This window comes from Camellia sinensis, chromosome 6, assembly GCF_055761805.1.
Source record: "Camellia sinensis isolate YWXY chromosome 6, ASM5576180v1, whole genome shotgun sequence".
NCBI lineage: Eukaryota > Viridiplantae > Streptophyta > Magnoliopsida > Ericales > Theaceae > Camellia > Camellia sinensis.
In genome coordinates this window covers 197,292,022-197,303,953 of record NC_138966.1, presented here as the reverse complement: position 1 = coordinate 197,303,953, position 11,932 = coordinate 197,292,022, and the positions used below count along the sequence as shown (strand labels likewise).

Here is an 11,932-nt window from a genome sequence, read left to right as displayed (position 1 = left end):
ACTAGTATAAATGGTTATCAAGATAACATAATTTGAAGCAAGCCACATTTGATTATTCAACTAGTCAAAATCTTGATATTCTCCGGGTATTGAACAATGAAATTTTTTACTCATTTTGATATAATTTACAGAGAATCAATCAATATTCAGTAGCTTCTCTTTCTTTTTTCTTTTTATTTATTTTTTCAGTGACTCACTCAATGTACTCAATATCCACATTTTGAGATGGTTGATGCATCAACTCAAATGCTTCTTCTTCCTGTGATTGTATTTGTATATCCTGCCAAGCAGCAAACCAAGTCACCAACAATTCGAAAAATGACCAAATGCATAGGAAAAGCAAAACAATGGCAAGGCATGGTGTGCCATTATTCCTTTGTTTCAAAACCAAATCATGAGGATCACAACATGATGACAAAGATGATTCAATACCTGTGTATTTTTTAGATGATGTGTTGGTTGATCTTGGGCAATTGAATAGGCTTGGGGTTGAGACATTCGGTAATAGGGCTCTTTGAGATCAAATTTGCCGGATGATGTATGGACTATTCCTCCTTGTCCGGCACCAGCGGCCCAACTTTTAGCTATTTAAGTTCATTTACCACTAATTAGAACATTTAAAGAATCCTATTAACAAACAAATACAACTGAACTAGTTAGATCATGAACACTAACTTGTCATCGTTAAGTTAATAGAATAACTCTGAGCATTGTGTGCAATCATGTGGAGTTGACCTGTAATTTCTTGTCCTGGCATGACATAAAGTGGCTGAGAGAGGACACAACGCAGCTGATACCAGTGGGTTGTAGCCGCACCAGGAGCTGTGCTCAGCCACCTTTGTACAGTACTGTAGAATGAGGAATTAACAATGGTTGTGAGAGAGAGAGAGAGAGAGAGGAACATTATTAATCAAACATCAAATGATTACCTCCCATCGAACAATACATCAAACCAACATGCCAACCCATGAATTCTAGTACCCGCAGGGGCTTTGAATTTCAATGGAACATCAATTTCATACAACTCCTCTTCCTGCAGAATGAAAAATATAAGACAATCATCAAGCTTTATTCCATACTTCAATCCCATTTAACATGGATATATTACAGCCTCTATGGGTAGTTTCATAATCAGGTTGCATCATATTCCATTGCCCAAACAATCCCACAAAGTTTACAAAACAGAAATCCATATATACCCTGCAAAGAAAGACAATGTGAGCAGCTATCAAAACCTCCGACATTTTTGTACCCTAGTAGACCCCCTTTGTGATCCATAATTTCAGCAGTTCCATAGTTACAGAAACAGTAATTCCATTCCACAAAACCTTTTTAACTTGACCTCTTCAAATCCATGAATGCCCACCAGTCATGGACTATGAAAGAACAATTGCTGTGCTAATAAAGAAACAAGTATTTTTTTTATAAATATTACTGTGGTTGGCAAGTGATAGTTCTTATTTAGACAGTTAACTAATACCTTTATAGAAGTGAAGTTAATCGTATGAGATATTGCTGGAGCCACTAATAGACTAGGATCAAAAGCATCCACCACTGGCTGTACAGAAAGTAAAGGGGAGAGAGAGAGAGAGAGAGATCATTAGAGGTCACCATGATAAAAACAGAAAAGCCAACATAATTACTGTCAATAAACATGACAGACAGAAGTGTATGCACAGACACATTGTACTCGAAAGTTTCAAGAACCTTTGAACAATGCTTTACCATCAAGTTGATGGTAACCATGGCGTGCACACACACACACACACACACACACACACACACACACACACACACACATTGTACTTGAATGCTTCAAGAACCTTTCAACAATGCTTTCCTGCCAACACATTTATAATATGAGTGTTCAAATTGACCTAATTCAATTCATATGTGGAAACTGCAGGCAGCTTTTTTCTGTCAGTGACTGTATCAAGATTTACCACAATCTAACAATGTGAGTGTTCACAGTTTCTACTTTCAACTGGAATCCCTTAAAAGTTTCTCCTAATTTTTCTTTCTACACAGACCACATCATCCACATCATGGAAGAGAGAGAACTCTTCTAATGAAGACAAATAACAGATTCTTCCAAAAGGACACACCTCAATGAACATTGACCTGCCACAAATAAAATCATCTCAAACAAGCCTTGAGACCATCTGCTTTTTGTTATGATATCTTAAATAATGTCATTTCCATATGTTTGAAAAGATTTTGAGGGTGGCAATCCAAGGGGCGGGCTACCTTTCATAAAAAAAAAAAAATCCCACTGTGAACCAGTAAAATAGGGAATGATTCATGCTAGTGGATTTAATTATTAGTTATTTCAGTGTTAACAAGAGAATGAAATTTATTGACGTTCTAGAAGGTACACATACTTCAAAATTGCTTACAATCTAAGGTTATAGATAATCTGAATTAGATGTGCGTGGACAAAATCTCCACTGCTTGGTAAAGAAGACACTCTTACAAATGGGATCAAAACTCATAAGCTTGGTGTGTACCCATGCAATATAGAAATAACTAAATCCTACATGAAAATGAAGTTCTAAGAAAAATTTACATTCTTCAAATGATCACTACTTACAGCTATCCCAACTTTAACCAAACCAAGCCTCCAAACTCATCAAATGGGGTCGTTTACATAAATCCTTCTTCTCTACTCCCAATTTTATTAATCAAAATACCCTTCTAGAGCTTTTAAATGGTGATGTTGTTCTTCACGGTGATTTTTTATAATAAGAAAATTTTGCATAACAAACAAAAGATGTAACTTCAAAGAACTAACCTCTACAAACCAAACTCTATGTATCAACAACTAAATTATTGAAGGAAAAGAGCAGGAATAGGTTCAACAAATAAGATGCATTATAATGCACTTGTAGACATTTAAAGCCAAGCATAATGAGAAAACTGTGACACCATCTTAAAAATTCAATAATATTTGTAGTACTTGCAAGTTCTGCTATCAAAATCTTAGGATTCGCAATTCTTGCAAAATCGATACGAATCTATGGGTATTCGAAGTGAATCTCTAGTGAATTGCACGATTCACAATCGATTCACAATTTAATTCACTTTTTACGATTTATGTAATTTTTGAAATTATTATGTCTGACATATTTTAGACGTTTTTTCTCTATCTTTTTAGTGAAAATGACATAAACAACTTCTAATAACATTTAATACCAAAATAACCAACATATATACATGATTTGTTGTTATTTTAGGAATCATGGAATTTTTAATAGGATCCAATCAGATTCAGTCAGACTCGACATATTTTTAACTTTCTCATTTTTTTTCCCTTTAAAAAATCATAATATATCTTCTAAAGATGTTTAAAATTAAAGTTACACTATGAATTATCTATTGTTAGTTTATTAAATTGAATATTATATGTGTGAGGTTAGTTATACCTTTTAAAATATTTTAATTATTTCTTATTATTTGCTCACTATTACTTTGAAAAGTATGTTTGTTTATTGTCCAAATATCAATATCATTGTTAATTATTGTTACTTTGAAAATTGATAGTTTTATCTATTTGTTATTATCTTTATTAAGAATGGTTGATAAAAACTATCTAAAAAAGAAAAAGGTAAGATGGTGATCTTACATACGAACTTTGTTAACTTTTTACCTATTAAACTACGTGATTATCATTCAAAATAACATTTTCATAGATTTAAGTCTAAATATTTTATATTCATAAGATATATTTGATATCTAAATGTATGGATATATATGCTTTTAAGTAATTTAAAAAAGTGACCGAATATTTACAATTCACGATTCACGATTCACGATTCGCGATTCGGTACGAAACCATTTCGATTCATGGTACGAATCCCGATTTGACAATTATGCTTGCAAGTAAGACGAACCTGAGAAAAGTACCCTTGGAAAGCAAATCCATATAAAGGTGTTAGATCAACCTCATAATAACTTCGTTGCTGCCAAAAGAGGGCCTGCGTAGATAAGAGTAAAAAATATTAGACCACTTTCATTGCCAAAAAAACCAAAACACAACAAAAAACAAGTTTTTATGGTAGTAACAAATAAACAATATAAAGCAAATGGATGCATTTAGCAACAAGTGACCAAACAAAAATAAACTGATTCTAAAACAGAAGACAAAATTTTCCTAGTGAAGATATTATCTTCATTAAAGAAGAGCACAAGAGCCCAGCATATTTGCAAGGAAAAATAATGAAGGGTAAAAGCAGTGATATAATTTAATGTATCTTACCCAAAATTACAAATAATCCAATGACCTAATATTGTTTTTAGTCCCCTTTTTGCTTGTTTAATTTCTCAAGTAAAATAACAGCACAAACAAGTTCCTGATTTTTTGATCCAGGACTTTGTCCCAGTAAAATGCAACGTTCACTACAATTTGCATACAAATAGGTGTAAGACTAGTTCGATCACTATTTAATTGGATAGATTCCAAAAGGTCAACTTACATTTAAAAACTGAATTTTTTATTTTTATTTTTGATAAATAAATTTAAAAAAAAAAACTGAAATTGAATTCTTTTGACAAGAAATAGGAGGGGAAAATCACCTACAATTGGGGTCATGCAAATTTCACATATCATTCTTAACCTTCACTTAATCACAGGGTACATGATAGTGATTAACCCTACAAATGCTTCAACTCATTTCACTTACCTTATTTGCAATCTCAACATACAAATATTCATCACTGAATGGTGCCATATGTATTCTGCAGGAGCAATCAAACTTAAACATCAGAACCCAAACAAATGACACATAACAAAGCACACATATTAATCTTTGCAACAAATATGATAAAACACAGTGAAACAAATATATGTAGGCACTCCTAGGGACCCTTGCTACACTTTGGGTTCAGTCAACCCCAACCCCACTATATACCTAAGCCACTAACAAATAAATAAATAAATAACACCTACCCTCCCACTTATAGTCCATAGTGAAAATTTAAAAACTGTTCCGGACATAAATATCAAAGAAAAACACAGAAACATCAATAATTAACGTACTTAACATCCTAAGCAAGGCCTAAAGCTAGAATCCTGCCAACTAGCATGGCTGCTTTTGAATTGAGTTTCTTCCATCTCTTATAGAATTTCCAATATGTTCCATGCATGATATTTGCACCATAACGTATGCAGAAAAGTCAAAGCACATAAGTTCACAGAGGGAAGTCAAGCTAGTAACTGAAAGTCTTCTAATTTAATACAGGAGATTAAGGGAGTTTGACAATGAGAACCATTAAACATTTTTCCATGGTATTGTGTAGGTACAAAAATCATTAAGATCATAGAAAATAAGACATGTACAATCACCTTCCAATCGTAGGAAACATCTTTCCATTAGGAACAAGGAACCGATCCCTTGCAATTACATAGGTCTCCAGCATTCTTTCATTGACTAACAAGGTCCCTAAAAGAAGAAAAAAAGATTCTGAGACTTCATTCTGTGCATAAAAAACAATAGATAATCTCCCCATCACTATTAATAGAATAGATTGTCCAACATGCAGACTGGGCGGAGTGCCAGTCTAAAATACCACAATGTGTCACTTTTTTAATAGATATCTTTCCCAATTTTCACTTGTGTCCAAGCATATACTAACTTCATGCCAATTCTATAATGTTACAAAAGTGTCTCCATTACTTAACCAGAAAAGAGGGTAAAAAAAAACACACGCACACACACTTTGTAACATAACATTGATGGTGTCACTAAATTGCATAGTAATAATAAAAAAAACAAACATGGCATTATATGTTTAATATCACAGAAAATGCCATAGTTAACTAGAATTTGTCAATAGCGCACATGCCATGATAAGCTTACCCATTGGCTCCGAGATCAAAATATCTACTTTCTCAGGCAATTCAACTTCTTCAACTTTACCCTTGACTACCTATAATTTAAGTGAAAACATGCCCCCAAAAAAGGATAAGAAACAGTGTTCTAACTCCGTTAACATTTAAATTGAAATGCAAGAAAACAAAAAATTGCACCGTAATTCTTTGAGCCAACAATGGGTTCCCAGCAATAAGTTTCCTGGCATATTCTACCATTTCAGATGCTTCCACTGCATAAACATGTTTAGCGCCAGCCTGATATGAGAAAAAAAAGTGAGGCAGAGAAAAAGAGAGGGTGGAGTTGGGATAGAATTCTAGAAGCCAACAAACAAAGATTCACCTTGTGATCTATAACTACTCAATATAGACATGCATTTCTTTACAATTAAGGAAAACAAAAATGTTTGACAAGATACAAAGCATTTTACCAGCAGCACAATGGCACATATGCCTTTAACAAAGAATTTTTAATTACAAACATAGAAGGTAAACACCTACAACAAGATCAGCAAGCAACAAATCAAAGCTCAGTAATATTACCTGTCCTCACATAATCCTGTAGCATATTTTGTTGATGTAGCAATTGTCCATAGTAATGAAAATACATTTTGGCAGAAGATGACTCTATCTTATCATCAAACTTGCTTTTAGAAGCTGATAATGTTCCATTTGGTTCACATGATCCTGCAAGGGAAAACAAGAAACAATTAGGCTTCTCTAAACCATGATTTACAACTGCTCCTCATTCAAAATCTCAATTTCTCCATCTTAATTAGGGATTTTTTTTTTCTTTTCTCATTGTATAAGGGTGGTGCCCCCTTGGCACCTTCTCTAATGTAATTTTACTTATCAAAAAATGTCAAAAAAAAATTTTAATGAACACTTGGGCAATCTTAAGAAGTATTTGAAACGTGTGAAAGTGTCCAAAATAATTAAATTTAATCTGAGTTAGGGACACATCACCGAAGTATGCCCAAGAGGTGTCAATACTAAACGCATGCCCAACAGAGATACAACACCCAATTAAAGTGCCTATAGCTATTAGGGCACAATCTTATGCAAAAGCATTCAAAATAAGTTGGGACATATGACTTCAAATAGAAGCTTCACCTCATTTAAAGTTCCATGCAAGATACGATTGTTCTTTGTACAAATTACAAGCAAAGCACTAAAGAATCTTAATGACCAAACAATACTCAATAGAACAACTAAACAAAATATAAAATAGGGAAAAAGGGGTTGCAACAAATCAAAACAAAAAAATTGTATCAAACAGGTGACTAGATATACATCCATTTTTTCAACAAAAATTATAGGCGGATATCAAAAGAGCACCTTGAACAACCACTTCATTCTTCCATTGGTCAAATGCACAATGGAAGTCCCTACTTTCCTCCTCCTTTCTAAACTGAATTGTGATTCCCCTTGAATAAGAGTTCTGGTTCAAAAGTAAAGGGGTCAACAAACATGCACATTTAGCAGCGCAAAACCAAACTGCATCATAAAGCCACCAAAATGTAAACATCGACATGTTTTCACTATATCCAAGGTGATAAAATATTGAATGTAAACAGCAATAACAACAACGATAAGAACCTTCAAAACATGGAGTCTAGCGAAGAAAGAAAACTAGATGCTGCCAAACAGTGTGTCCAACCTACTGGAAGGGTGTTTTGAGGTCCCAAAAAGGAGAGGGTCATCCCCTCTCCTTGTGTCTTGAATACTTGCTTCATATGCCTCATGTGTGAGCATGTTTGCTAAGCTTATGTTGGCCATATATTGGCTTGTATTTGGGCTTATTTTAGCATGGCATGCCACTTTTTTTACTTGGTTTTGTCACTCCATGCATGCCTAATACACTTGTAGTGTAAATCTCACAAACTAGTCTTATATGCTTCATGAAGTAGCATGTCATTCTAACTTGTTTTGTTTTCATTTCAGCATGTTTTTAGTGATGTTTTGCCATGTCATACCTCTGTTAGGGTTTGGTTTGGTCACCTCTTGCATGCCTCATGCACTTGTAGTGCAATTCCATGAAATAGCCTAACATGCATCATGCTTTAACATGTCATTCTAACATGCTTTTGGCTTAACTTTAAGAAGCTTTTGTCCATGTTTTAGCATGCTCTAGCTCTGATTTGTGTTTTTTTGGTCATGCATGCCATGCTTTGTATAGCTATAGTGCATTCTAGTTTGTTAGCTTTGTGTGTCAAGTCCACTAGCATGCATTGCTTGGCCTATTTGAATGATTTGGCATCACTTATAATGTGATTTTAACCCATGTTTCATGGTCATGCACTTGCATTTATCACTCATTCAATGCGTTGGAGGGTTTCCCCCTTTATGCCTTAACATGAATCATTGCGTATGCCTCCATGCCTACGCTTGCTAGCTATCATTTCAATGTGTTTTTGGGGTTATTTTGCCACGATATAACTCTGATTTTTATTGGTTAAGTCATCCCATGCTTGGTCTTAATAGGTGTAGTGTAATCCACCATATTTGCCTTGTATGCATTATGCCTTATGCCCTTCATGTTAGCTTGTTTTGGCTTCCTTCCATACATGTTTTAGTATCATTTTAACATGTTCTAGGACTGTTTTGGGCTGCCTTTGCCATATGCTTCATGCTTTGTATAGCTGTAGTGCAATTGGCCTTGCTAGCTTTGTGTTTTGATGACTCGTGCATGCTATCTTGGGCTATTTAGATGATTTGGCATCATTTAATACTTCATTTTAGAGCTTATAGCATAACTATATTCCCACTTCTTTCATGTTTTAAATGCCTTTGAGTATTGTGCATTGTTGTCTTATTGTGGCCTAGTGTGTATGCTTGCATGCCTAGGTCTTTGAGCCTCCATCTTAGCATGTTTTGGTCATTGTTTTGACCTATTTCAACTCTGTCCATGGTTGGTTCATGCATAGTTTCCATGTATTGCATGCCTCCTTTGTAGTCCTCTTTATTAGCTTTCATGCTTTAGGACCTTTGCATGCTATACTTGTGTTTGATTGAATGATTTGGCATCATTTCTTACTTAATTTCAGTGCATTTAGTGTTGTTACACTTCCGCATTTGTCACTCCTTGAGCCTTCTCGAGGGTTGTGCTCTTAGGCCTAGTTGAAAGGCCAATGCATTGTGCATGCATGCCTTGTCTTTTGTGCCTTGGTTTCATCATTATGGCCACTGATTTGGGCATGACCGAGGTCTATCCATTTTGGTTTAATTCCATTGAGCATTATGTATGCCATGTAGTTCAGAGCATTGAGTATGCCATGTTGTTTGCATGTTGATTCATCGCATAGTGTATGCCATGTTGTTTGCATGCTTAGGTCACATTGCATTGAGTATGCCATATGGTTCATTGCATTTGTGTATGCCATGTCCATTTGCATTGTGTATGCTAGTTGTTGTTTGTATTGTGCATGCATTAGCATAGTTTGCATGTTATTAGCTTTGTTAAGTTAATCATGTCACATTGCATTAAGTGGGCCATGTTGTTCTTAGTATTGTGCATGCATGCCATTAGCCTTGTTAGGTTGTTCATGTTGCATTGCATGTTTGCATGCTTAAGTTATATTGCATATTTGCATGCTTGTGTTGCATTGCATTTTTGCATACTCCATGTTACATAGCATTGTGCATGCCATGTTATGTGTTGCATTGTGTTTGGAATAGGTGTTAGTCCAAACACGGGAAATAAGGGACATTTCATACTTGAAGTTATGAAACGTGCCTTAATTCTCAGTCGCCGACGCTCTTGATCATACATGATAGAGTTTTAGGCTTTATGTGTTTACTTGTGCATTCATTTCATATTGAATTGAGCAACTTCGCCTCTCGGCCATCATACATTGAGATGCGTGATTGGTGGTCCAAGGGTCGAGAACTACACTCCCTTGAGCTTATGAAATGATAGGGAGGGTGGTTGTGCACACATATCTTGCAAATGCATTACCATCCCCTTTCTTGCTCTCTGTTGCAGCAAAGTGGAAAAATGCAGCAACAACTGGTCGGCTAGCCAAAAAAACTAGCTGGCCGACCACTTTTTCTGCCCTGCAACAACAAAAAGTGGTCGGCAGGTGGTCTCCCACATCAACAACCGGTCGGCCACCCTCCCACAGGTCCCCAAGGTGAGTTAGAAGCTATCTGGAGCTTGGTGTAAGTTTCTGAGAGCAATTACAAACAGAGGCAAATTGGGGCATCATGATGGATTTCCAAACGAGGTGACCGGGCAAGCATGCACTCTTCTCCTTCTAAGGACCTTGTTTTACTGCTTTCCTTAGCTAGTTTATGCTTTGGTTCTGTACCTAAATAGTTAATGTGTTTAGCTATTTGTTCGTATTTAATTAGCTAGTGTAGTTAGCTAATGAAACTGTTTTGTAATAGTTAGTTAACTAGGATTAGTTAATTAGCTTCGTTGTGTAATAAGTAGTTTAATTAGCTTAGATTAGCTAGTTAGCTTCTTATTCGGACCATCCGTCAAGAGGGCTAACTGTTGTAATAAGCGTTCGTGTGTGTGATGCATGTCTTCCAATCCCCATTTCTTTCTCCTTTTTACTTAACCACTTACGATGGTTAGTTTTAGGGCATATTTCAATTAGCATACCTTATGCTTTGCATGTGTGCATCCATTCATCTGTATTGCATGCACCGGGCTCGCCGCATCATACAAACTGCATAGTATTTCAATATTTACTTGAATACGTGTTCAACAGCATGTTATCAAGTTGCATTTCATATGCCATCTTAGAATAGCCGAGCCTATTTTGGCTGCATTTTTGCATGTGTTGCATTAGCCATCTTAACATGAACTAGGATCATGCATGATTTCTAACTAGTTCTTTGTTTTGGCTCGAAGTACACTGTGAGTGTTTATGCTTTAGCATATTGCATGTGTATTAATGTTGCCATGAAAGCATGTTTGCCATAAGGCTAACTGCTTAAGTGTTTAACAGCCTGAATGCCTGTGGGTGAAGGTTGGATTACTTGAATTGGAACAATTCATTGAAATCCTCGATTTAGCCTACTTGCGAGTAGCAAACTTCAAAATCATTTTCACAAACGAACATGCAATGTTTTGTTCCAACTTAGGCGATCTAGTCTATACTTATATGCTATGCGCATCACATAGTAATTCTAGGTTAATAACCAGAATAAGAACACATGTGTTTTCAAAAATAAAATATTATGCTTAGTACAAGCCGATCTTTGATCGGTCGAGCGGGGGAATTAGTTAATCCTTGATTTCCTCTTTCAGATGAGAAATCTCTTCCTGGAGGGAATTAGTTTGACCCATTTGCAGTCCAACCTCCTCGTTGAGTCTTTCCTTCATCTCCCTCAATTTAAGGATTTCACTTTGCAGATTCTCCACTGAAATGGCGAATGATGAATTCAGCTCATTCACGTTTCTATTCTCCTCCTTAACTTGCCGAATTTCTTCCTCCAAATCATGTTTGCATATTTCCAAGTCTTTCAACATTTGAAGCCCATTTTTAAGCTCCGATGCTAAAGCATTCTGCTCCTATTGAGATTGAGAGTGCAAATTCTGCAAAGTTTAAGGGGTGGCTTCAACTTGCACGAAACACAATTGCTCATCTTGTACACAAGCTTGAAGCTTTTCCAACTCCTCGTGCTTCTCAGAAAGCTGTTGATCTTTCATTGCTATCTTCTTCACTAGATTTTCCGCCTCTAACCGCAGGGATTGATTTGATGTCTCCAACAGAACACACTTTTCTTCAGCACTCTTGAGCTTTGCAGTCTCAATCAGAACCACACTGTTAAGGCATCTGATTTCCTCTTGAGCACAAGAGAGTTCACTCTCCAGCTTAGATATTTTCTCCAAGCAATGCTCACACCGATGTGGCATTTTAGGCGTGTGACGTTCACGTTCATGTGCTGAAGATCCCGAAGGTGAATCATCAGACAGTACAAACGGGACTTGGTTAGGAAATGCTTCTGCCATGTGGCGGAGCCCCCCTGTTGTGTGATCATACCTTTCCGCCAAGGCACGGTACGCTCGGTAGAACTCCTCAACTAGTTTCATGAGCTTGGGCCTTTTTTTGT

At 36.0% G+C, this 11,932-nt stretch overlaps 1 protein-coding gene across 1 annotated transcript; it reads right to left on the bottom strand.

Annotated features, from left to right (window-relative positions):
• Positions 1–31: 31 nt before the first annotated feature.
• On the bottom strand, positions 32–6,152 carry LOC114321475 (putative histone-arginine methyltransferase 1.3). Its single transcript, XM_082872927.1, has 10 exons — positions 6,026–6,152; positions 5,856–5,925; positions 5,342–5,438; positions 4,680–4,734; positions 3,891–3,974; positions 1,481–1,558; positions 930–1,033; positions 676–848; positions 433–584; positions 32–280 (listed from the first exon to the last, which is right to left on the bottom strand). The coding sequence occupies exons 1-10, from the start codon at positions 6,083–6,085 to the stop codon at positions 194–196; spliced, it is 960 nt and encodes a 319-aa protein (XP_082729053.1). The 5' UTR covers positions 6,086–6,152; the 3' UTR covers positions 32–193.
• Between the last annotated feature and the right edge of the window lie 5,780 nt (positions 6,153–11,932).

Excerpts from the sequence above, each read along its gene's own strand:
- LOC114321475 (XM_082872927.1), bottom strand. The coding sequence starts at position 6,085 with ATGGTAGAATATGCCAGGAAACTTATTGCTGGGAACCCATTGTTGGCT. Across the intron at positions 1,559-3,890 it reads TCCAAGGGTACTTTTCTCAG|CCAGTGGTGGATGCTTTTGA; the intron begins GTTCGTCTTACT and ends CTTTCTGTACAG. Across the intron at positions 849-929 it reads GATGTATTGTTCGATGGGAG|TACTGTACAAAGGTGGCTGA; the intron begins GTAATCATTTGA and ends CTCATTCTACAG.